This window comes from Cibotium barometz, chromosome 12 (genome assembly GCF_041138505.1).
Source record: "Cibotium barometz isolate CiBa-2024 chromosome 12, ASM4113850v1, whole genome shotgun sequence".
Lineage (NCBI taxonomy): Eukaryota > Viridiplantae > Streptophyta > Polypodiopsida > Cyatheales > Cibotiaceae > Cibotium > Cibotium barometz.
The window spans coordinates 53,550,093-53,572,769 of NC_141057.1; the positions used below are offsets into that span (position 1 = coordinate 53,550,093).

General features: G+C 38.7%; 1 protein-coding gene across 2 annotated transcripts; it reads right to left on the minus strand.

Annotated features, from left to right (window-relative positions):
• Nucleotides 1–650: 650 nt before the first annotated feature.
• LOC147633583 (aquaporin NIP6-1-like) lies at nt 651–12,271 on the minus strand. Of its 2 annotated transcripts, none has more exons than XM_086806700.1 (5): nt 12,043–12,271; nt 11,728–11,934; nt 11,395–11,592; nt 1,449–1,510; nt 651–1,047 (listed from the first exon to the last, which is right to left on the minus strand). In XM_086806700.1, exons 1-5 carry the CDS (start codon nt 12,145–12,147, stop codon nt 864–866), a joined length of 756 nt encoding a protein of 251 aa, XP_086662826.1. In that variant the 5' UTR covers nt 12,148–12,271; the 3' UTR covers nt 651–863. The 2 variants fall into 2 exon arrangements, with proteins under 2 accessions (XP_086662826.1, XP_086662827.1); XM_086806701.1 differs by having other exon boundaries at nt 12,035–12,167.
• Nucleotides 12,272–22,677: the final 10,406 nt, after the last annotated feature.

Sequence of the window (22,677 nt, forward strand, 5' to 3'; positions counted from 1 at the left end):
TCCCAAGAGCCCAATTGTGAATGTACACCTCTTTAATTTTTGCATTTGTTGTGCTAAGAGACAAGCTTGAGATTTTTATCATCACTCATAAAAGTTTACAAATATGGATTTCCTTTCTCTATTGCAAAATTTGAAAGTTTTAAAGGTAAGACTAAATTAATGATCATATTCACAAATAGATGCTACAAAAATTATTATGTAATCAATGATTGTCCTTTATTTAAACGTATTGCCATGACTTTACCCAATAAACTCTTTATTCCACCCTTTTCTTAAGTGGAATGGAGGATTGAGTCAAGATTCGAACGCTTGTCCCATGGATAAAAATCCTAGAGCTCTACCGCTAGGATATTCTCCCCAACCCCAATTGGTGATTGTCCTTGTAAGTGGTTTTTTGGAAGTGAGTCAAGATTCATTCCATGGATGTTAGCCTAAAGCTCTACCCATAGGCTACATTGGGCTATTATGCCCAACCTCAATCCATGATTATCCTTGGAAGTGGCTTTTTGTTTTTTCAATCAATAAAGGAAAGATGGGTATATACCGCACAATCCATCATGATTTTATAATTGATGCATTTTTGTGAGCTTTTGAACATTTACATCATAACAAATTAAGATAGGACAAACACTTGACAAAACAAGTCAGAATGTATACAAGCTCATGAAACATTTTTACTACTCTATGTTTACTTTACAAACCATTATAGGCATATTCCACAATAATGGGTACTACTAACTATGTGTAAAGTTCCATGCATTGTGGTTATCTAGACTACTCTATCGCACATTAGGGTCCAATGTTTGCCTATCCATACCTATGTAAATAATGTAGAGGACTATAAAAGCTTCAAGGTCTTTTCTTTACATGCATTGTGATACTTTCTTCGTATAAAGAGAATCTATTTGAATCAACTTGTAAGAAAAAGCACCCATAATAGCTCCAACCATGGGTGCTAATAAGTATATCCAAATTCCTTTAAAGTTACTTTGTACGATAGCTGGAGCTAAAGATCTCACTGGATTCATTGAAGCTCCAGAAACTTCCCTGCAATTACATGTAAAGTATCATGTTATTCCTACTTACATTAAATTCTAAAAGTGTAAAGTATCGTGTTATCCCTATTCTATTAAATTCTAAAAGTATAGGTCGCATGTAGCAATCTCCTATATATAAAAAATCATTTCTAGTTATTAGAGTGGTTTATGGCACATAGAAATGGATTTTTTCAGGACATGAGATCAATTAATTCCACATTTTTTTAAGTATGCATTTTCTAGTTAGAAGGTGGAGACATAACAATTCATATCCTCCTAGCAGCATATTCATACTTAGTGTGGTTTATGGCATATAGAGAAGGATTTTTTAGGGACATGAGATCAATTATATTCATGTTTTTTTTTATTGTAAATTTTCTAGTTGGAAGGTGGAGAGATAACAACGCATACCCTCCTAGCAACATATTCATAGCCACAGTCAATGCAACTGCAACTGCAGCTTCAACTCCATCCTGCACACTCAAAAAAATATGCACTATAAGGTAACTATAGTTAATATTTCCTTAATATAATCATGAATACACAAAATCATTATACGATAAGAAGAATGTCTTAGTTATGTGGAAAAAAGTGAGTGAAGGCATTTACCAAAAGTTAAGATTTCACCGCTTTCGAAAGAGTTCTTATGACATCTCAACAATGACTCATGAGTTACTAGAGAATACATTCCTCTAAAAGAAGACCACCTCTAGATTTTCTCATACATATTACTCCTATGAATAGTAATCCTTAGGCACCGAATGTTAAAATCCATTTTATACTTTTAAAGAAATTAAGAGAATCCATGTCATGGTGCATGCATGGTTCCTCTCCTTGTTTCATCTCGTACGCTTCAAATAATGATAATAATAATAATTATTATTATTATTAAATGATAATAAAATAAAAGAATAAATTAAGCACAAGAAAATATCTACTAATATTACAATAATATATTATACCTCAGTTTATCATTGACCGTGAGACTATCACTACATCCATGCGCAAGACTTATGTCAAATATCCTATTGAAGATGGCAAATAGATGCCATAAAAGTATTTTCCATTCTTACCAAAATCTCATCCACTCATATCATCCATGCAATTGAGGTCAATTGCAACCCGAGCAAGAGGGAATGTTAGTCGTAACCTCTTATTAATGTGTTTAATCAAGATTTTCACTGATAAGATGTCTACCAAGATTAATGTGTTTAATCAACTATATGCGCTGGTATGATATAGTCAAGATTAATGTGTTTAATCAACTATATGTACTGACTCTTATTATTTTGAATATAAACGAAGAATGAGTGCGAATTATGTGTTAATCACGGGTGGAACATGTGTTGGACCACTATGAGAAATTTTGGAAGACATATGAACACCTTTTATAGTTTCATATTTAGACATCTACATTTTTCGTAAGGCTAAGGTCTCATATCTTTGTACATACCAAATAGTATTTTATACTTTTAGTAGGCCCAAGACTTTATATTAATGCTTGCTATATTTTTGTACATCTTGCACGCTCATAAAAGCACTTGCTTGTGTTTTTTTTGGTAACCTATGAAGCTAATATTCTAAATATACTGAGCTTAACTAGTGCTACAGACAATGATGAGCCACTTGGGTGATAGCTTTCTCATTTATGCCACTCGCATGGTTGGTGAGTTTATAAGTGGTATGCCACCAATGGTTTATAAGCTATGTGAGATCCAATTTAGTGTATTAGAGCTATGGCATAGTTATAGTGCCAACAGCTGATATAGTTGAGTTCACACTATGGACTGACCTTCGTAAGTCGTATTAGGAGATTTCTTCCCCTTATAGTATGTACTCTTATCTCTTTAGTTTATGTTTGTAGAGAAGAGAAAAGAATACAAGAAAATTCAGCCACATCTGTCTTGTGTGCTTGTCTACTCTTACGTGTGTGTGTTTGCTTACACAAAGAGCTCAAGGTCATCTTCTTTCCTCTTTTCTCATGGTATCAGAGCATGGATTTGTGTGAAGAGCTCAAAAGGCAAGCAAGGAAGGGACCGGTACATAGGTAAGGATCATTCCATCTCTTTTCCTCTTTGATTTTGGAGCAACACGTTTGGTGGGTAGCTGTGAGAGCTACAAGCAGCAGACAGGGAAGTCACTGTCTCAGATTAAGGCATCCTCTTGGGTGAAGAAAGAAGACTCTGTTATGTGTAGCTAACTACATTAACTGATTTTTTTTGCATTTCGAACGGTTACATTTTGGGCCCCGTTTAGACACTACAAGATTTCTGCAAGCATTATGAAAAGTAATATTTCGGGAGTATTTTTGCCTCGAATTGTGGCTTTTACAAAGCAGTAGTGTGAATTTGGTGCACGTAGAAAGTTTGTGCACATGTTCTAAGCATTACAAGTGTTGGTGGATGTATGTACATGTATTCTAGTCATTTGATGTGACTGTTTGAGTAAGCAAAAGTGTCGCTAGTGAGATCATTGTAGATTGAGCAATGTTGTGAGTTGTATATAGATGATTCTATTGCAAGCATTTCGTTGGTTGTAGGTGAAGAGATGATTGATAGCTTATCATAAATTTTGAGCAAGAAGTTGAAGAAGAATAACTTCCAAGCATGGAATTTCGAGATGATCGATTTTCTTATGGGAAAAGGATATTGGGAGTTCATCGCATGTGATGAAAAAGGAGCTAGAAAAAATCCCAACCCATAGCTAGTCCAGGCATATAAATCATGGCCTGAAAGAGCCAAAAAGATGTTGTACTAGTTGTGTGATAGACTCATTTACACGATGCACAAGCTAAGAACACCTTGGTGATGAAGATATACATTATAAATACTCAAGCTCAAAAGATGTAGCTAAAGCAAGAGCTGCATAATTTGACCAAAGGAAAGCTGAGTATAAATGGTCACTCAGTGAAAGTTAAAGGGCTTGCAGATGCTCTTACTTCTATTGGATCCCTAAATAGATGATGATGATGTGGTACCGATGACCTTGAATGACCTTCGCAAGGAAAACAATCAATTTTAAACCTCCATTAACGTTCAAGAAAACTTTATGACTTTTAGGAACTGATTTCTCTCCTCATCTATGAGAAGATAAATCTTGGGGAAGGTTTATTCTCCAAAAATTCACATGAGCATGCCTTCTACTCATATATACAGGGGTAGAGGTAGAGGCAAGTCGTCATCTAAAGAATGGAGTAGTGATTGATTTGGAAATTAAAGCTAGGGATAATAGCAACAATAAGAAAATCAACCTCATACATGTGGAACAAACCACTCTAGAGGTAGGGAGAGCCAGAGAGGTTGAGATGGCTAGCAAAGAAATCAAAATGCAAATAGCATGGATTACTATTTACATGGAGTGCTATTACTATGGCGAACCAGGGCACATTACAAAGGAATATTATATAAAGTAGAATGATATCAAAAGTGAAAAGTTATAGCAAGACAATTATGCATCATCAAGTAAACAAAACAGGGTGATGAGACAGAACTTAGCAGGTTGTTTGTGACGTAGCACATGCTCAGCTCTATGATAGAGATATGTCAAGAATGGGAAATATGTTAAGATTGGGAGATATTTTTATATGGATTCTGACACTTCTAATCACATGACCAGTCATGGTGGGTGGTTTCAAGATATGTAGAAAATGAAAGCAGCTAAAGGTAGCCATATTTATGTATGGGAAAAGTGTCACCTGCACACATTGACATATGGCACAAGTGCATTGGTCACTACTCTCCTCCCTCTCTCTTTCTCTATATGTGCGTAGATGTAGAGGATTGCATAGACCTCTCTCTCTCTCTCTCTCTCTCTCTCTCTCTCTCTCTCTCTCTCTCTCGCACACACACACACACACACACACACACACACACATTTCCTTGCTCTTTCTAAAAGACCTCTATAGAAAGAAGCGATCTTGATGGGGACAAGTAAATGTAGGAAATCATCTTGCTAGGGACAAAAGTGGTGGGATTTCATTATAGAGACCGAATTTGATCTCCAACTTTGCTTTCTATTGGGAGCAAGTCATGCACGCAAAAGGAGAAGTGTGCACCACCACCGTGCAATGATGATTTTTAACGGGGCAAAATGAACGGTTTAGTAGAAATAATACCCAATTTTTATCATTTATAGTATTTTTTGAACGCCCTCAAAATAAGTAGTAGTATTTTACGACCAAAAACGGTATGACACCCATCAAAAAGCAACCTTGCCACCATCACGGTCCACCTGCTCTCCAGTTCCAATGCATAACACAACATTCCAACGTCCATGTTGTCGTCGTCGTCATTGCCCCGCTGCCATTATCCACATTGCTAGTGTCACCCACACTGTTAATATCACCTAGGTCCCACAACTACTACAAAATCAACAATCTGTACCACGTATCACTTCATCTTAACATACTAATACGAGTGCCTCTTATGAGGCCTTTATTTAGTAACTCCTCCTTCTTCATCTTTTATCTTTTCTTTTCTTTTCTTTTAATATCTTATAAGGAAGCTGCCACATGGTAGAGATTCCATTTCATCCACATGGTAGCCTCTCATCAGCGCCCCACTTTGCCAGAAGCTCCTTTGCCTGCAACACCTTTTCGGTCCTAGCCGGCCACCACCGGAGAGAAAGAAAAGAAGAGAGAGGAGAAAGAAGAAAGAGAGAGAAGAGAGAGAGAGAGAGAGAGAGAGGAGAGGAAAGCGACGAGAGAGAGAGAGAGAGAGAGAGAGAGAGAGAGAGAGAGAGAGAGAGAACAAAAGAGAGTGGAGAAGAGAGAGAATGACAAGAGAGAGATCAGAGAAGAGAGGAGAGAGAGAGAGAGAGAGAGAGAGAGAGAGAGAGAGAAGAGGAGAAGAAGAGAGAAGAGAGATTCCAATCCCAGCCCACAACCACCACCAAAGAGAGAGAGGAGAGAAGCAAGGGAAGAGCAGAGAGAGAAGAGAGAAGAGAGAGAAAGAGAGAGAGAGAGAGAGAGAGAGAGAGAGAGAGAGAGAGAGAGAAATGAGAGAAAAGTGAGTGAAGAGAGAGAAGAGAGAAGAGAGAAGCAAAAGAGAAAGAGAGGAGAGAAGAGAGAGAAGATAAGAGAGAGAAAGAGAGAGAGAGAGAGAGGAGATAGAGGGAGACAAGGGAGAGAAGAGAGATAGGAGAGAGAAAAGAGAAAATAGAAGAGAAGAGTGGGATGAGAGGAGACAGAAGAGAGAGAAAAGAGATAAAAGAGAGAGATCAGAGAAGAGAGAAGAGAGAGAAGAGAGGAGAGAGAAGCAAGAAGAGAGAGGAGAGGAGAGAGCAAGGAAAAGAGAGAAGAGAGAAAGACAAGAGAGAGGAGAGAGGAGAGAGGAGAGAGGAGAGAAGAGTGAGAAGAGAGAAGAGAGAAGAGAGAAGAGAGAGAAAAGGAGTGAGAGAAGAGAGGAGAAGAGACAGAGAGAGGAGAGGAGTGAGGGAACAGAGAGGAGAGAAGCGAGAAAAGAGAGAGAAGACAGAGAGAGAGAGAGAGAGAAGAGAGAGAGAGAGAGAGAGAAGAGGAGGGAAGAGAGAAGAGAAGAGAAGAGAGAAGAGAGAAAGAGATTTCGGTCCCAACCAGCCACCCTCGGAGAAAGAAAGAAAGAGGAAAGTCATATCAATGTCTGTGGATCCACGTTGGTAGCCTCTCACCTCCCTACTTTGTCGAAAGCTCCTTTGCCCTACAGCACCTTCTCAACCCCAAGCGACCACCACCTGAGAGAGATGAGAGAGAGAGAGAGAGAGCGCGAGAGAGAGAGAGAGAGAGAGAGAGAGAGAGGAGAGAGCGAGAGAGAGAGAAGAGAGAGACAAAAGACAGAGAGAAGAGAGAAAAGAGAGCGAGAGGAGAAGAGAGAGAAGAGAGCGAGAGGAGAAGAGAGAAAAGAGAGAAGAGATAGAGAAGCAAGGGAAGGGAAGAGAGAACAGAGAAAGAGACGAGAAGAGAGAAGAGAGAGAAAGAGATTTCGATCCCAGCCAGCCATCGCCCCCACAGAGAGAGAGAGAGAGAGAGAGAGAGAGAGAGAGAGAGAGAAGCAAGGGAAGAACACAAAGAGAAGAGAAAAGATATAGGAGAGAGAGAGAAGAGAAAGGAGAGGAGAGGAGAGAGACATGAGAGAAGAGCGAGTGAAGAGAGAGAAGAGAGAGAAGAGAGAAGATCCAGTAGACAGGAGAGAGAGAGAGAGAGAGAGAGAGAAGAGAGAACAGAGAAGAGAGAAGAGGAGAGAAGAGGAGATCCAAAAGATAGGAGAGAGAGAAGAGAGAAGAGAGAGAGAGAGAGAGAGAGAGAAGAAGAAGAAGAAGAAGAAGAAGAAGAAGAAAGGGGAAGAGAGAAGAGAGAAGAGAGAGAGAGCGAGAGAGAGAGAGAAGAGAAGAGAAGAGTGAGATAAGAGAGGAGAGAGAAGAGAGCGAGATCAAAGAAGAGAGGAGAGAGGAGAAAGAAAGGAGAGAGAGAGAGAGAGAGAGAGAAGAGAGCGAGAAGAGGAGAGAGAGAGAAGAGAAGAGAAGAGAAGAGAAGAGTGAGATAAGAGAGGAGAGAGAAGAGAGAAGAGAGCGAGATCAGAGAAGAGAGGAGAGAGAGGAGAGGAGAGAGGACACAGAAGAGAGACAGACAAGAGAGAAAGGAGAGAGAGGAGAAGAGAGAAGACGAGAGAGAACAGAGAAGGGAGAAGAGAGAGAGAAGAGAGAAGAGAGAAAGACAACAGAGAGAGTAGAGAAAGAGAGTGAGAAGATAAAAGAGAGAGAAGCGAGAAGAAAGAAGAGAGAGAAGAAAGAAAAGAAGAGGGAGAGAAGACACAGGAGGGAGAGAAGGGAGAAGGGAGAGGAGAGAAAAGAGAGAGAGAAGAAAAGAGTGAGAGAAGGGAGGAGAGAAGAGAGAAGGGAGGAAAGAGAAGAGAAGAGTGAGAAAAGGGAGAAGGGAGAAGAGAGAGAAGAGAAGAGAGAGGCGAGGGAAAAGGAGAGACAGAGGAGAGAAGAGAGAGAGAGAGAGAGAGAGAGAGAAAAGAGGAGAAAAGAGAGAGGAGAGACAGAGATAGAGAGAAGAAAGCAAGAGATTCTAGTCCCAGCCAACCATATTAGCATCTCTCTTCTCTCCTCTTTCTCCCACCATTGAAGAAAGAAAGTCATATTAGGCTCTACGAAATGCCATGAAGGCATATGAGACAAAATACATCATCATGAAGACCTAAAGGTCTTAACAGAGTAACATGTTTGTGAAAAAAAGTTATAAAGATAAACTATTACTATCCCATGACTTTGATTTAGGTGTGTGAAAGTTTTCAATCGTAGCTTTCCCTTCACAATAGACCGAGTGCCCACTTACTACCTTGGTAAGCTTCTCGAACTTTTGTGTGTGTGTTTGAGAGAGAGAGAGAGAGAGAGAGAGGAAAGAGAGAAGAGATAGGAGAAGAGAGAGAGAAGAGAAGAGAAGAGAGAGAAGAGGGAAGAGAGAAGAGAGGGGAGAAGAGAAGAGAAAAGAGAGAGAGAGAGAGAGAGAGAGAAGAGAAGAGGGAGAAGAGGGAAGAGAGAAGAGAGAGGAGAGAGGAGAGAGACAAGAGAGAAAACAAAAGAGAGAAGGGAGAAGAGAGAGAAGACATAAGAGAAGCGAGGGGCGAGAAGAGAGAGAAAGGAGAGAAGAGAGAAGGGAAGAGAAGAGAGAAGAGAGAAGAAAGAGAGAGGAGAGAAGAGAGAAGAGAAGAGATAAGAAAGAGAGAAGAGAGAAGAGAGAAAGAGAGAGAAGAGCGAAGAGAGAAGAGAAGAGAGGGAGAGGGAAGAGAGAGAGAGAAGAAGAAGAAGAAGAAGAAGAAGAAGAAAAGAGTGAGAAGAGAGAGAGAGAAAGGGAAGAAAGAGAGAGAGAGAGAAAAGAGAGAAGAGAGAGGAGAGAAGAGAAGAGTGAGAAAAGAGAGAAGAGAGAGGAGAGAGATCAACAAAGAGAGGAGAGAGAAGAGAGAAGAGAGAAGAGAGAGGAGAGAGGAGAGAGGAGAGAGAGATCAAAGAAGAGAGGAGAGAGAAGAGAGCAAAGAGAGGAGAGAGGAGAGAGGAGAGAGAAGAGAGCGAAGGGAGGAGAGAGGAGAGAGGAGAAATTTGGGATCAATAATACATAAGTTATGACAAGATTTGGAAAATCAAAATGAAGTCCATTATTTAAGTCTCATCATAATAACCAATTATCTAAGTTGATCTTCTACTATAAGTTATGACAAGATTTGGAAAATCAAAATGAAGTCCATTATTTAAGTCTCATCATAATAACCAATTATCTAAGTTGATCTTCTACTATCCTTAACATGTTCATGACCTTTTAGATAGACTCAATTTCCAATAATATATATACATGTCATAAATTATTTTCAATGGATAGCACTAATCTCATTGGATATGTTGTTTACATGTCATCAATCATGTAATTTACATAGTTTCCTTTAACTCTTGTAATTTTAAATAGTTTCCATTTAATATTTAAATAAGGATTCTGTTCAAAATCTAGTATTTAGATGGTGTATATTTCTTTGACTTCTATGAGGTGAATTTTGAGATGTTATTATTATGTTCTTAACTATTTAGTAACTCCTCTTCTTTGTTTGTGATTGATCACATTTAGTATTATTATGATGTTATCTATTTAGTAACTCCTCTTGTATGTTTGAGATTTGATCACATTAAAAGTTGCCTTTCTAGAGGCTCGACACCTCATTGGTTGCCATCAAAGAAATCCTCAATCATCTTTATGTTTGGGATCAAAACACTTACATCAATGCTATAAGTTGTTGTGCTATACCCTATGGTAAAAAATACTCAACAGATTGTTTAATATGGTTATACCTATCATGACCCTATCATTATAAACATTGGTGTCTGTTTCTTAAACTCAACTACAAGGCTATGTTAAGGCTTTAATGTTGCTAGAAAGCATTTTTCTCTAAATCTAACGAAACGTATGTTTTACTTTTAGAGGTTGCTTTCAAGATAAAAGTGGACACCAAAAAGGCATGCCCACATGTAAACAATTTATGGTAATATGTAATACATATATATAGGTGTTTAACTTCAAGACTCCTTCAAAAGAAGCTAGGTAAAATTACATATTACTCTAGTATTATATAAGATAAACACAAACTTTATTGATGCGTGCTTGCCCTTACTGCTCTTTTCCAATCAATAAATGGCACAAACCTCTTCTCTCTCTCTCTCTCTCTCTCTCTCTCTCTCACACACACACACACACACAAACATCTGACGTAATCATGATGAAAATTCAAGGTTCTAGGTCCAAATCTAAAAAGAGTCAAATATTGTGTGATTGGGTTCTTGAACTGCCCTTGAATCTTGAAAGGAAATCTTCTCATAAAGCACAAAAAGAGAGAAGTAGTGTGGAGACATTCTACCTATAATTTCTAGTTCTCGCACCCACATGTACGTGCGAGGAAAAGAAAGAGGATAAACATAGAAGTAGGGTGGATACATTCTACCTATAATGTAGTTCTCGCTCCCACACATGTACGTGCAAGGAAAAGAAAGAGGATAAACATAGAAGTAGGGTGGATACATTCTACCTATAATGTAGTTCTCGCTCCCACATGTGTGTACAAGGAAAAGAAAGAGGACAAAGGAAGGAGGGTGAAGGGAAAGATGAGAAGATTGAGGGTGCCAAGAATGCAAACCTTGATTGACATCACATATAAGTGAGTGACGCTCTAGGAACCATTGAAGGTCTTCACCAAGACCATGTTGAAAGACCTAGCGATGGCATAGGTATAAGAAGAAACATGTGCACACAATGATGTCTATTCATCTATGTTTTCTAAAGGCCATTATAATTTGTTCGTGGATGTAATGATAGCAAAGAAAGAAGAAACATGGAGCACGCTTCCACGCATGTAGTAATCAAGCAAAACATTCTCTATTTTGGTGGTTGCCTATCTTTTTGTGAGATTTGCAACGAGTTGCCACGATAGCAGTAACAACTTGGCAACCATAGCTTTACGGCCGTTAAATGATTTGTACCTTCTTCCAAGATGCCCATGGGACTTGGGTTTTAAAATCCCAACTAACTCGAGAAGCAGATGGAATCTGGTGATTGAGCAAACAGACAAACAAGCCCATGGGCACGACCATGTATCTTTTTCACGCCCATAACGTACAAATATGTTTTACTAACACTCAAAAACAAAAGCTAGAACAGCACGCTGCACCAGTGCAATGTTGTTTCTCTCTCTCTCTCTCTCTCTCTCTCTCTCTCTCTCTCTCACAGGTTTAGACATCGAGCTCTACATGGGAAAATCCCTCATGGTTATGACTTTAAAAGACTCGCGCCATCTCTCCTCTCCTTTAATAGCTGATAAATTTGGCAGAGCTAAGTTGAACTCACGAGATTTGGCTGTGTGTTGATTGCAGTGGCCAAGAAGGAGAGCCCAAATGTCAGCACCACCTCCATCCCGAAGGCTTGAGCCCATCGGCCACTAGCGGGCTCTGTCAATGCGGCGCCTTTCCCCGCGTTGTACAGAAGCTTGGCCAGCAACATCGCGGAAGTGCCCCCCACGAGCTGCCCTCCAAAATACCAAGGTACCTACTAGAATATACACAACCGGACGTCAAGATTAGTTAGTAGGCGACCATAATTTGCTGGGGTTTATGTCTCCTGTAATTGGGATGCTATACTGGGACATGACAGCAGCTAGGCTCCATAGAGCCAATGGAGTACCTGCGACCAAGGGAACAGCTTGGTTGCCGCAAAGGCTACGCTAATGGCAGGGTTGAGATGGGCGCCCGAGACATGGCCGAGAGAGGAGATGACCATTACGAGCGAGAAAGCCACTGCAAGGGCTTGGCCCATGACGTCCCACCCGGCCATTATGGACCCGCAGGCACTCATCATGAGAAAGAAGGTGCCCAACGTCTCGGCAGCTACCTGCACAGTGGTGCAGACATCAAACGAGCAGGCGCTCAAAGTTAGCCAAATTAAACGAAGACAAATCTCCATTAAGAAGAAGGGGGCGCTTAGCTACCACCTACACACCTTCCTGCCCGTGGAAAACATGCAATGGCGAGTACAGCATCCCGCACTTTGAAGCTCAGCATAGCTGGGCTCTTCAATCAAAGGCTTTTCGACCGATCTGCCCATGTGTGCTTGAGCCTTCTCTCCTGTGAAGGAGGTACTACCTTGTAGACGTGTCCAACTGTCCCTGACTTGATATTATACGCCGACCATGGACGTGGTTTCAACCTTCTATACCTACATAATAGGAGCCTTTATTCGTCTTTAATAGGGTGGCCTTTTTCCTTCACCCTAAACATCATCCTAGGTGCTCTCGAAAACATCACGTTGGGTATATGTGGCACACATGAACGTTTTATCGTCCCATGGTCCACAACTACCATGCTTACGCTTGGAATATGTTGTCGTGCCTTGCAAAGAGAGAAGACGTCCAAAGAGAGAAGACAAGTGTAAGAAGACTCCGTTAAGGAGTTGCAAATATGGATAGTGTAGTTCTGACTTGGTTTTATGCAGTTTTTAGTTAATATATATAATTATTATTGATTCCAAAAAAAAAGGCTCCGTACTTGAGTCGACTCCACACAATGGTAGTTAAATGTCACAAAGTTGGTGTGCAATCAAAGTGTTGCCCTCAGGAGTTTTATGGGGGAAACCTTATCTAAAAGCTTAGAATGCCAAAGAAAGAACAAAATTGTGCTATATCCTTTACATTGGGGAAAAAAGAAGGAATAGTATCAATGGGTACGATCAACGTTCAAAAAAATCTTTAACTGAACTTTACTTGAATCCTTCTCACCAAGAGTGAAGGGGAAAGGATGAAGATGAAATGAAAATTTTAAATAAACATTTAATTTATCTTATTTTATAAAAGAAATCCATTGTCTTTTTTCAAAGATTCGTGAGTGATAAGGTTCACCTAAAGTCATTGTGTACCACCCTAGTCCTTCTTAATCATGTGGGCTCAAACCAAATAATTCACTAGTCCTTCTTACTCATGTGGGCTCAAACCAAATAAATCCCGAAATCCAAATCTCAACCCTTGTTGACGAAAGAAAAGTGTACTGTAGTTTTGTTTTTCCAAAACACACATTGCAAGAGCACATCCTATTTCCATATTATTTACTGAATATGCATGTTTCTACTAGTTTCTCCTTATTTGTGACCAGTTTTTTCTACTTACACATCCAATCAATTCTTTTTAAGAATGGATTCAAAAAGTTCTCTTTGTACTAGTTTTCCAACTTACTATGACCGTTACATGATGATGCAATTAATATAATGTAGTTTACAAGATACAAGCATGGATACATGCTTCAAATTTTAAGGCTTCGGAGCCCTTGAGGCATACCCTTTATATAAGGGGAAGAACAAATTTTACCCTTCAAAAGGAAAACTTAATTTTGAAAAGTCCTACAATTTTTCCCTCTAAGATGAAAGCAAAGAAATGTGATTAAAATTCTACCCTTCAAATGAGATAACAAGACCACCCATCAAATTTGAGGCTTGGGTGGATGGGTGATTGCGTGATGGAGAAGCATCATTCATTTAATCACCAAGCTAATATGTTTTTTGACAAGGAGATGTTCCCCAACTTCCTTTTGGCCTCTTTAACTTAAATTCATTGTAAGTATTACAAGTGTGATGCATGACCTTAGCTTACCTTTTGAGGTCAAGTCATGTAATACTCTCTTAACTTAAATTCATTGTAATTATTAAGTGTGATGCATGACGTTAGCTTACATTTTGAGGTCAAGTCATGTAATACACTTTATGGCCATCCAAAAGACAAATATTTACTTACGTATTTTTTAAGGTCTTAGGCCTCTTTCTTTTCTTAAATCTAATATAATAAATTACATCTCAAATTTTGGTAATGTGGTCAAGACGACAACTTACCTTAGCCTTTGCCAAATCAAGCGTTACTTGGTCTTGCTCTTAGAATCACAAATGCAACTTCTTGATGTAGGTGCACTAGCTCATCCATCACGTCCTCACCCATTGTCACACCGAATGCTTTCTTTGCTAAAGGGGTGAAGGTAGAGATTTCTCTCCGTAGATGGAAGCAAAGAGGAGATAGCCTTCATTGCGGTGCTCTATTGCAAAAGGTTGTAGAGAAAAAGCTCAAGAGAGGGAGAAGCCTATACTTAATCCTATCTAAGCAAGCATCAAGTATGGAAAGATCTAACATAATACAAGCAAGCAAGAGTAGAGAAGAGGGAGAGCTCACAAGTATTCTCTATTGCAAGTATAGGGAATAAATGTTGTATTGGCAAATGTCAAAATTGACTTATAAATAAATGATAGGTCAGGCGAGTGAAACGATGTTGACCTACGAAGTGGCTAATATTCTTGAGATACTAAGCTTAACTAGTAATGCGGAGACAATGATGACCCACCTGGGTGATAGCTTTCATATTTATGCCATTGGCATGGTTAGTGAGATTATAGGTAATATGCCGCCAGTGGTTTATAAGCTACATGACAACCACTTTGGTGTACATACTATAAGGGGAAGCAATCTCCTAATATAACTTATAAAGGTTAGTTCATAGTGCTAACCCGACCGACTATATGGAGATGGCAGTATAACTATGCCAGAGCTCTAATTCATGTTTGTAGAGAAGAGAAAAGAATAGAAGAAAATTCAGCCTTCTTGGAACAAAAGTTTATTGTAGTTTTGTTTTTCCAAAACACACATGCGGCAAGAGCCTTCTTGGAACATCCTATTTCCATATTATTTACTAAATATACATGTTTCTACTAGTTTCTCCTTATTTGTGACCAATTTTTTCTACTTACACATCCAATCAATTCTTTTTAAGAATGGATTCAAAAAGTTCTCTTTGTACTATTTTTCCAACTTACTATGACAGCTACATGATGATGCAATCAATATAATGTAGTTTACAAGATACAAGCATAGATACATGCCTCAAATTTTAAGGCTTTAGAGCCCTTGAGGCATACCGTTTATATAAGGGGAAGAACAAATTTTACCCTTCAAAAGAAAAGCTTAATTTTGAAAAGTCCTACAATTTTTCCCTCTAAGATGAAAGCAAAGAAATGTGATTAAAATTCTACCCTTCAAATGAGATAACAAGACCACCCATCAAATTTGAGGCTTGGGTGGATGGGTGATTGCGTGATGGAGAAGCATCGTTCATTTAATCACCAAGCTAATATGTTTTTTGACAAGGAGATGTTCCCCAACTTCCTTTTGGCCTCTTTAACTTAAATTCAATTCCTTTTGGCCAAGTAGACGTTCCCCAATTTCTTTCTGGCCTTTTTTAAGTGAAATTCGATTCCTTTTATTTAAATTCATTGTAAGTATTACAAGTGTGATGCATGACCTTAGCTTACCTTTTGAGGTCAAGTCATGTAATACTCTCTTAACTTAAATTCATTGTAATTATTACAAGTGTAATGCATGACCTTAGCTTACCTTTTGAGGTCAAGTCATGTAATACTCTCTTAACTTAAATTCATTGTAATTATTAAGTGTGATGCATGACGTTAGCTTACATTTTGAGGTCAAGTCATGTAATACACTTTATGGCCATCCAAAAGATAAATATTTACTTACGTATTTTTTAAGGTCTTAGGCCTCTTTCTTTTCTTAAATTTAATATAATAAATTACATCTCAAATTTTGGTAATGTGGTCAAGACGACAGCTTACCTTAGCCTTTGCCAAATCAAGTGTTACTTGGTCTTGCCCTTAGAGTCACAAATGCAACTTCTTGATATAAGTGCACTAGCTCATCCATCACGTCCTCACTCCATTGTCACACCGAATGCTTCCTTTGCTAAAGGGGTGAAGGTAGAGATTTCTCTCTGTAGATGGAAGCAAAGAGGAGATAGCCTTCATTGTGGTGCTCTATTGCAAAAGATTGTAGAGAAAAAGCTCAAGAGAGCGAGAAGCCTACACTTAATCCTATCTAAGCAAGCATCAAGTATGGAAAGATCTAACATAATACAAGCAAGCAAGAGTAGAGAAGAGGGAGAGCTCACAAGTATTCTCTATTGTTGCAAGTATAGGGAATGAATGTTGTATTGGCAAATGTCAAAATTGACTTATAAATAAATGATAGGTCAGGCGAGTGAAACCATGTTGACCTACGAAGTGGCTAATATTCTTGAGATACTAAGCTTAGCTAGTATTGCGGAGATAATAATGACCCACCTGGGTGATAGCTTTCATATTTATGCCACTGGTATGGTTGGTGAGATTATAGGTAATATGCTGCCAGTGGTTTATAAGCTATATGACAACCACTTTGGTGTATTAGAGCTCTGGCATAGTTATACTGCCATCTCCATATAGTCGGTCGGGTTAGCACTATGAACTAACCTTTATAAGTTATATTAGGAGATTGCTTCCCCTTATAGTATGTACTCTTTAGTTCATGTTTGTAGAGAAGAGAAAAGAATAGAAGAAAATTCAGCCATCCATCTCTCTTGTGTGCTTGTCTACTCTTATTTGTGTGTGTTTGCTTACACAAGGAGCTCGTCATTTTCTTCCCCACATTCTTCTCATGGTATCAAAGCACCAATTCGTGTGAAGAGCTCGAAAAAGGAAAGCAAGGAAGCGATACATAGGTAAGTATAATTCAATCTCTTTTTCTCTTTGATTTTGGAGTAACACATTTGGTGGGTAGTTGTGTCAGAGCTACAGGCAGCAGACATGGGAGTCATTGTCTCATATTGAGGCATCCTCTTGGGGGAAGGAAGAAGACCCTATTATGTTGTAATGAAGGGGGCTTGGAATTAGACTCAAAGGGATCCCATGGGCATGGATATGGCTGGGCAAATATGGAGGCCCAACATTAATGAGTGTAAAAAGGTGAGCAAGTATATAAGTGAATATTGTAACTAGGGGCATTACTCACTTTTTGACTAATTAAATCATACTTCTTGGAGCTTCATGCTTCTATGACTATGGTAGTACTCCCTTGAGTGCATGTAGTACTCCATCATGAGTGCAATCTCTTTCTCTCTCTATCATTATAGTGGTATCAGAGCCTTGTATTTGATCTAAGCTTTCTGAAATTTTTTAAAAATTTCTACATTTTCTTGATTTTCTTGGAAATTTTCTTTATTTTCTTGATTTTGATTGATTTCTTAATCAAGAAATGGGGCATGGGGAGTGTGGAATGCTGGAATTCTCTTGGATTTTTGAATTGATTAATGTTTTGGGGGTGAGTGTGGACCAAAAATTGGGACAACCGCTCCAAAATTTGAGGGACAAGACCACAATGGGGGAAAATCTGAATTAATCATGATTAGTGGCCTTAATCCAAAACGTTTATGCTTCTTTTTTCTTCTCCACATGCTAGATTCTGAGGGAAAATAGGGTTCCATCTCTAGCCATTAAGCATCATTGATTTAGGGTTTTGATAATGCATCTCAGCATCTTTCCAAAGAACCTTGCAATGATGCCTCACAATTTCTTTTCATGGAGAAACGCTAATCTTTTTTCTGCACTGATTTGACAGGGTCGCATTGCCGTTTCGTTTGATTTAGGGTATACACAGCCATCTTATGCTTTCTTAAGGTTTCGTTTGATTTAGGGTACACACAGCAATCTTATGCTTTCTTAAGCTTAGGGTAAGTTTAATGCAAGCTTAATGATGCAAGCATCTAGCGATAGATAATGCTGTAAACGGCGCTTTCCTCTTCGTGAGCAAATTTGCTGTGTTTAGTATGCGCCAACCATGGACGGCTTTTACACCTTACATAGGAGCGGCCGTCCCGGGGGGCACACAGTGTCTCGGCCGTCCAATCACACACGTCCTTCGGAGCTTTTATTCGTCTTTAGAGTAGGGCCTCTTTTCACCAAACATCATCCTAGGCGCTCTTTTTCCTTGACACATGAACGTTTTATCCTCCCATGGTCCACCACAACTGCCATGCTTACGCTTGGAATATGCTGTCCGTGCAAAGAGAGAAGACAAGTGTTAAAAAAGACTCCGTTCTTGAGTCCACTCCACAGAACGGTCACAAGGTTGGTATGCAATCAAAGTGTTGCCCTCAAGAGTTTCGAATGCCAAAAAAAAGAACAAAACTGTGCTATATCCTTTGCATTGGGGAAAAAAAAGAAGGAATAGCATCACTGGGTATGATCAACGTTCAAAAAACTCTTCAACTGAACTTCACATGAATCCTTCTCACCTAGGGCGAAGAGGAAAGGATGGGAAATTTTAAATAATCATTTAATTTATATTCTTTTATAAAAGAAATCCAAAAAAGTATAGATTTTTCAAAGTAGAGGCGCGGCTCTAGGCTAAAGTGAATCAACCTTTTTCTTCCAAGTCCTCTACATCCCTCAAATTTTAAGGCTTCTTAGCCCTCGAGGCATACCCTTTACATAAGGGGAAGAGCAAATTTTACCCTTCGAAAGAAAAACTTAATTTTCAAAAGTCCTACAATATTTTTCCCTCTAAGATGAAAGCAAAGAAATGCAATTAAAATTCTACCCTAACAAGACCACCCCTCAAATTTGAGGCTTGGGTGGATGGGTGATTGCGTGATGGAGAAGCATCATTCATTTAATCACCAATCTAATATGTTTTTTTGACAAGGAGATGTTCCCCAATTCCCTTTTGGCCTCTTTAACTTAAATTCAATTCCCTTTTGGCCTCTTTAACTTAAATTCCTTTTGGCCAAGTAGACGTTCCCCAATTTCTTTCTGGCCTTTTTAACTGAAATTCAATTCCTTTTGGCCTCTTTAACTTAAATTCATTATAAGTATTATAAGTGTGATGCATGACCTCAGCTTACATTTTGAGGTCAAGTCATGTAATGCTCTCTTAACTTAAATTCATTGTAATTATTAAGTGTGATGCATGATGTTAGCTTACATTCTGAGGTCAAGTCATGTGATACACTTGATGGCCATCCAAAAGAAAAATAATTGCTTACGTATTTTTAAGGTCTTAGGACTCTTTCTTTTCTTAAATCTAATTAAATATTGCATCTCAAATTTTGGTAATGTGGCCAAGATGACAGCTTACCTTAGCCTTTGCCAAATTAAGTGTTATTTGGTCTTGTCCTTAGAGTCACAAATGCAACTTCTTGATGTAGGTGCACTAGCTCATCCATTACGTCCTCACTCCATTATCACACCGAATGCTTCCTTTGCTAAAGGGGTGAAGGTAGAGCTTCCTCTCCATATAGATGGAAGCAAAGGGGAGATAGCCTTCATTGTGGTGCTCTATCGCAAAAGGTTGTAGTAGAGAAAAATCTCAAGAGAGGGAGAATCCTAAACTCAATCCTATCTAAGCAAGCATCAAGGTATGCAAAGATCTAATATAATACAAGCAAGAAAGAGTAGAGAAGAGGGAGAGCTCACAAGTATTCTCTATTGCAAGTATAGGGAATTAATGTTGTATTGGTAAATGTCAAAATTGACTTAAAGAGGAGATAGCCTTCATTGTGGTGCTCTATCGCAAAAGGTTGTAGTAGAGAAAAAGCTCAAGAGAGGGAGAATCCTACACTCAATCCTATCTAAGCAAACATCAAGGTATGCAAAGATCTAACATAATACAAGCAAGAAAGAGTAGAGAAGAGGGAGAGCTCACAAGTATTCTCTATTGCAAATATAGGGAATTAATGTTGTATTGGTAAATGTCAAAATTGACTTAGATAAATGATAGGTCATGCGAGTGAAACCATGTTAACCTATGAAGTTTCTAATATTCTTGCGATACCGAGCTTAACTAGTATTGCAAACAATGATGACCTACCTGGGTGGATAGCTTTCATATTTATGCCTCTGGCATGGTTGGTGAGATTATAAGTGATACGTTGATAGTGGTTTATAAGCTATATGACAACCACTTTGGTGTATTAGAGCTTTACATTTCGACAGTTACATTTTGGGCCCCATTTGGACACTGCAAGATTTCTGCAAGTACTATGAAAAGTGATGTTTCGGGAGTGTTTTTTCTCGAAGTTTTTACAAAGCATTAGTGTGAATTTGGTACTTGCAACATGTTCTAAGTATTACAAGTGTTGGTGGATGTATGTACATGTATTCGTATCATTTGATGTGATTGATTGAGTAAGCAGAAGTGCTACTACTGCAGATTGAGCAGTGATGCAAGTTGTATATAGATAACTTTGTTGCCAGTATTTCGTTGGTTGTAGGTGAAGAGATGATTGATAGCTTATCAAGAAGTTGGACAAGAATAACTTGCAACCATGGAAGTTTGGGATGATCAATTTCCTTATGGGAAAAGGATATTGGGAGTTCATCACATGTGATGAAAAAGGAGCTAGAAAAAATCCCAACCCACAACAAGTCCAGGCATATAAATCTTGGCATGACAGAGCCAAAAAGATGTTGTACTGGTTGTCTATCAGTGTGATAGACTCCATCATTGTGCATTGATAGGATGCACAACCTAAGAACACCCTGGTGATGAAGATATATATTATAAACACTCAAGCTCAAAAGATATAGCGAAAGCAAGAGCTTTACAATGTGACCAAATGAAATCTAAGTATAAATGATTACTCTGGTGAAAGTTAATGGGCTTGCAGATGCTCTTACTTCTATTGGAGCACTAAATAGATGATGATGATGTGTGGTATCGATGACCTTGAATGGTCTTGGCAAGGAATACAATCAGTTTTAGACCTTCATTGGAGTTCAAGAGAACTTTATGATTTTTAGAAACTCATTCCTCTCCTCATCTGTGTGAGGAGATAAATCTTGGGGGAGATTTATTCTCCCAAAATTCACATGAGAGCAGGCCTTCTACTCATATACACGTAGAGGTAGGTCGTTATCTAAAGAATGCAATAGAGTGATTTATTTAGAAATTAAAGCTAGGGGTAATAGGAAAAATAAGAAAATTAGCCTTACATAGGTGGGAGAGACCACTCTAGAGGCAAGGGGAGCTAGAGAGGTCGAGGTGGCTTGCAAAGCAATCAAAATGAAAATAGCATGGATTACTATTTACATGGAGTGCTATTACTGTGTGGCAAACCACCGCACATTACAAAGGAATATTATAAAAATCAGAATGATATCAAAAGTGAAAAGTTGTAGCAATAAAACTATGCATTATCAAGTAAATAGGGTAATGAGACATAAGTTAGCAGGTTGTTTATGGTGTAGCACATGCTTAGCTCTACAATAGATGTATCAAGATTGGGAAATATTTGTTATGTGGATTCTGACATCTCTAAATACATGACCAGTCATGGTAAGTGGTTTTGAGATATGTAAAAAATGAGACCAAGGTATGTGGAAATGGGTGATGATATTGCACCATTGTGCATGTTAGGAAAGTGCTATTATTTATGTAGGAAGGTAAAATAAAGTACGTGAAAGATGTACTTCATGCTCCTAATATTATAAAAAAGTTAGTTTTTGTTGGGACAGATGGTTAAGCAAGGTTTGCAAAAGTGTGAGGTCCAATCCGCAAGGATTCTTTGTGGAAGACTTCAAAAATCAGTGCCGCTTAGTTGTAAAGGATTATTGAAATGGCATGATGTTTATTTTGGATGTTAGCATGCCTAAGGTGAAGGTAGCCATAATTTTTATGTATGGGAAAAGTGTCACTTTCACAACAAGACAAAGCACCTACAGACGCGCACACAACACGTTTACTCAACTTAAAAAAAAACTTACGAGCGCGTCTATTTCCACGTCTATTAGTGCATTTAGAGACCCACATCTAAAGGCGCGTTTAAAAGGTAACAAATAGACACGCCTATAAACGAGCCTATATATGCGCATATAGACGTGCAAATAGACGATCGGGGAGAAATTTAAAAAACAAACAAACGCGCAAATAGATGCATGTATAGACGCGTTTATACATGCAAACCAGACGTAGAGTAGACGCGTTTATAGACGCTCAAATAGACATATTTTGAACAGACAAACGCGTTTATAGACGTGCTCTAGAATATTTTTTAAATTTTGTGTGCTTTAACAGAATGCTGTGTATGTTGTGTATGCTATGTAGTTACAGGAATCCCATTTCCACATTGTGTAATTCAATTCTTACAACCAATCACATTTTAATTGGCGCTCTTGCAAAGCACGTCTATAGCCAACATTAATTACAATTCCAAATAAAACATTACAACTCCGAAACGTTTAGTTACAAGGCATTAATTGATAGCTCAAAAAGTGCTTGTATGTACATATAGCACGAAGCTAAGCCACGTCATGTGGCTTCAAGTACAAAAAATAAGAGGAGTGTATATACAAGAGGCACGAAGCCAAGCCAGTGGCTAAGTACAAAAAAGAGTAGCTAGCACTACTCCTTGCTCCCTTCTGTGCTCCCTTCTCCGCCTCCTTCTTCCTCGTCTTCACCCTCATCTTCTTGTGCAGGGTCCTATAAACAAGGGACAACATATATCAATGTATGAAAACTTAAATCTTTATTTATAATATTGATATTATTTAATTACTTTCAAATACCTCGGGGGACTCTCCAGTAGCCTGGATATAATGCTCCTCATCAGCAATCAACCCGTCATTATAGAAGTGCCTCCATGTATCTCCTTTGCGATGGTGGTGGTGCTAGGTTGTCTCGACAGGAGTAGGTACCTGCCCACGATATCAAGCTACAAGATGACACAATTTGCGGAGGGGTTAGTACAAAGAAACAACCTCCTAATAAACTACATAAACAAT

What these genes read in the sequence shown, in the direction of transcription:
- LOC147633583 (XM_086806700.1), bottom strand. Translation starts at nt 12,147, where the DNA reads ATGGGCAGATCGGTCGAAAAGCCTTTGATTGAAGAGCCCAGCTATGCT. An exon ending in TCAACACACAGCCAAATCTC is followed by an intron (nt 1,511 to 11,394) that starts GTGAGTTCAACT and finishes TTGAGTGTGCAG; the next exon opens with GATGGAGTTGAAGCTGCAGT. An exon ending in ATGAATATGTTGCTAGGAGG is followed by an intron (nt 1,048 to 1,448) that starts GTATGCGTTGTT and finishes ATGTAATTGCAG; the next exon opens with GGAAGTTTCTGGAGCTTCAA.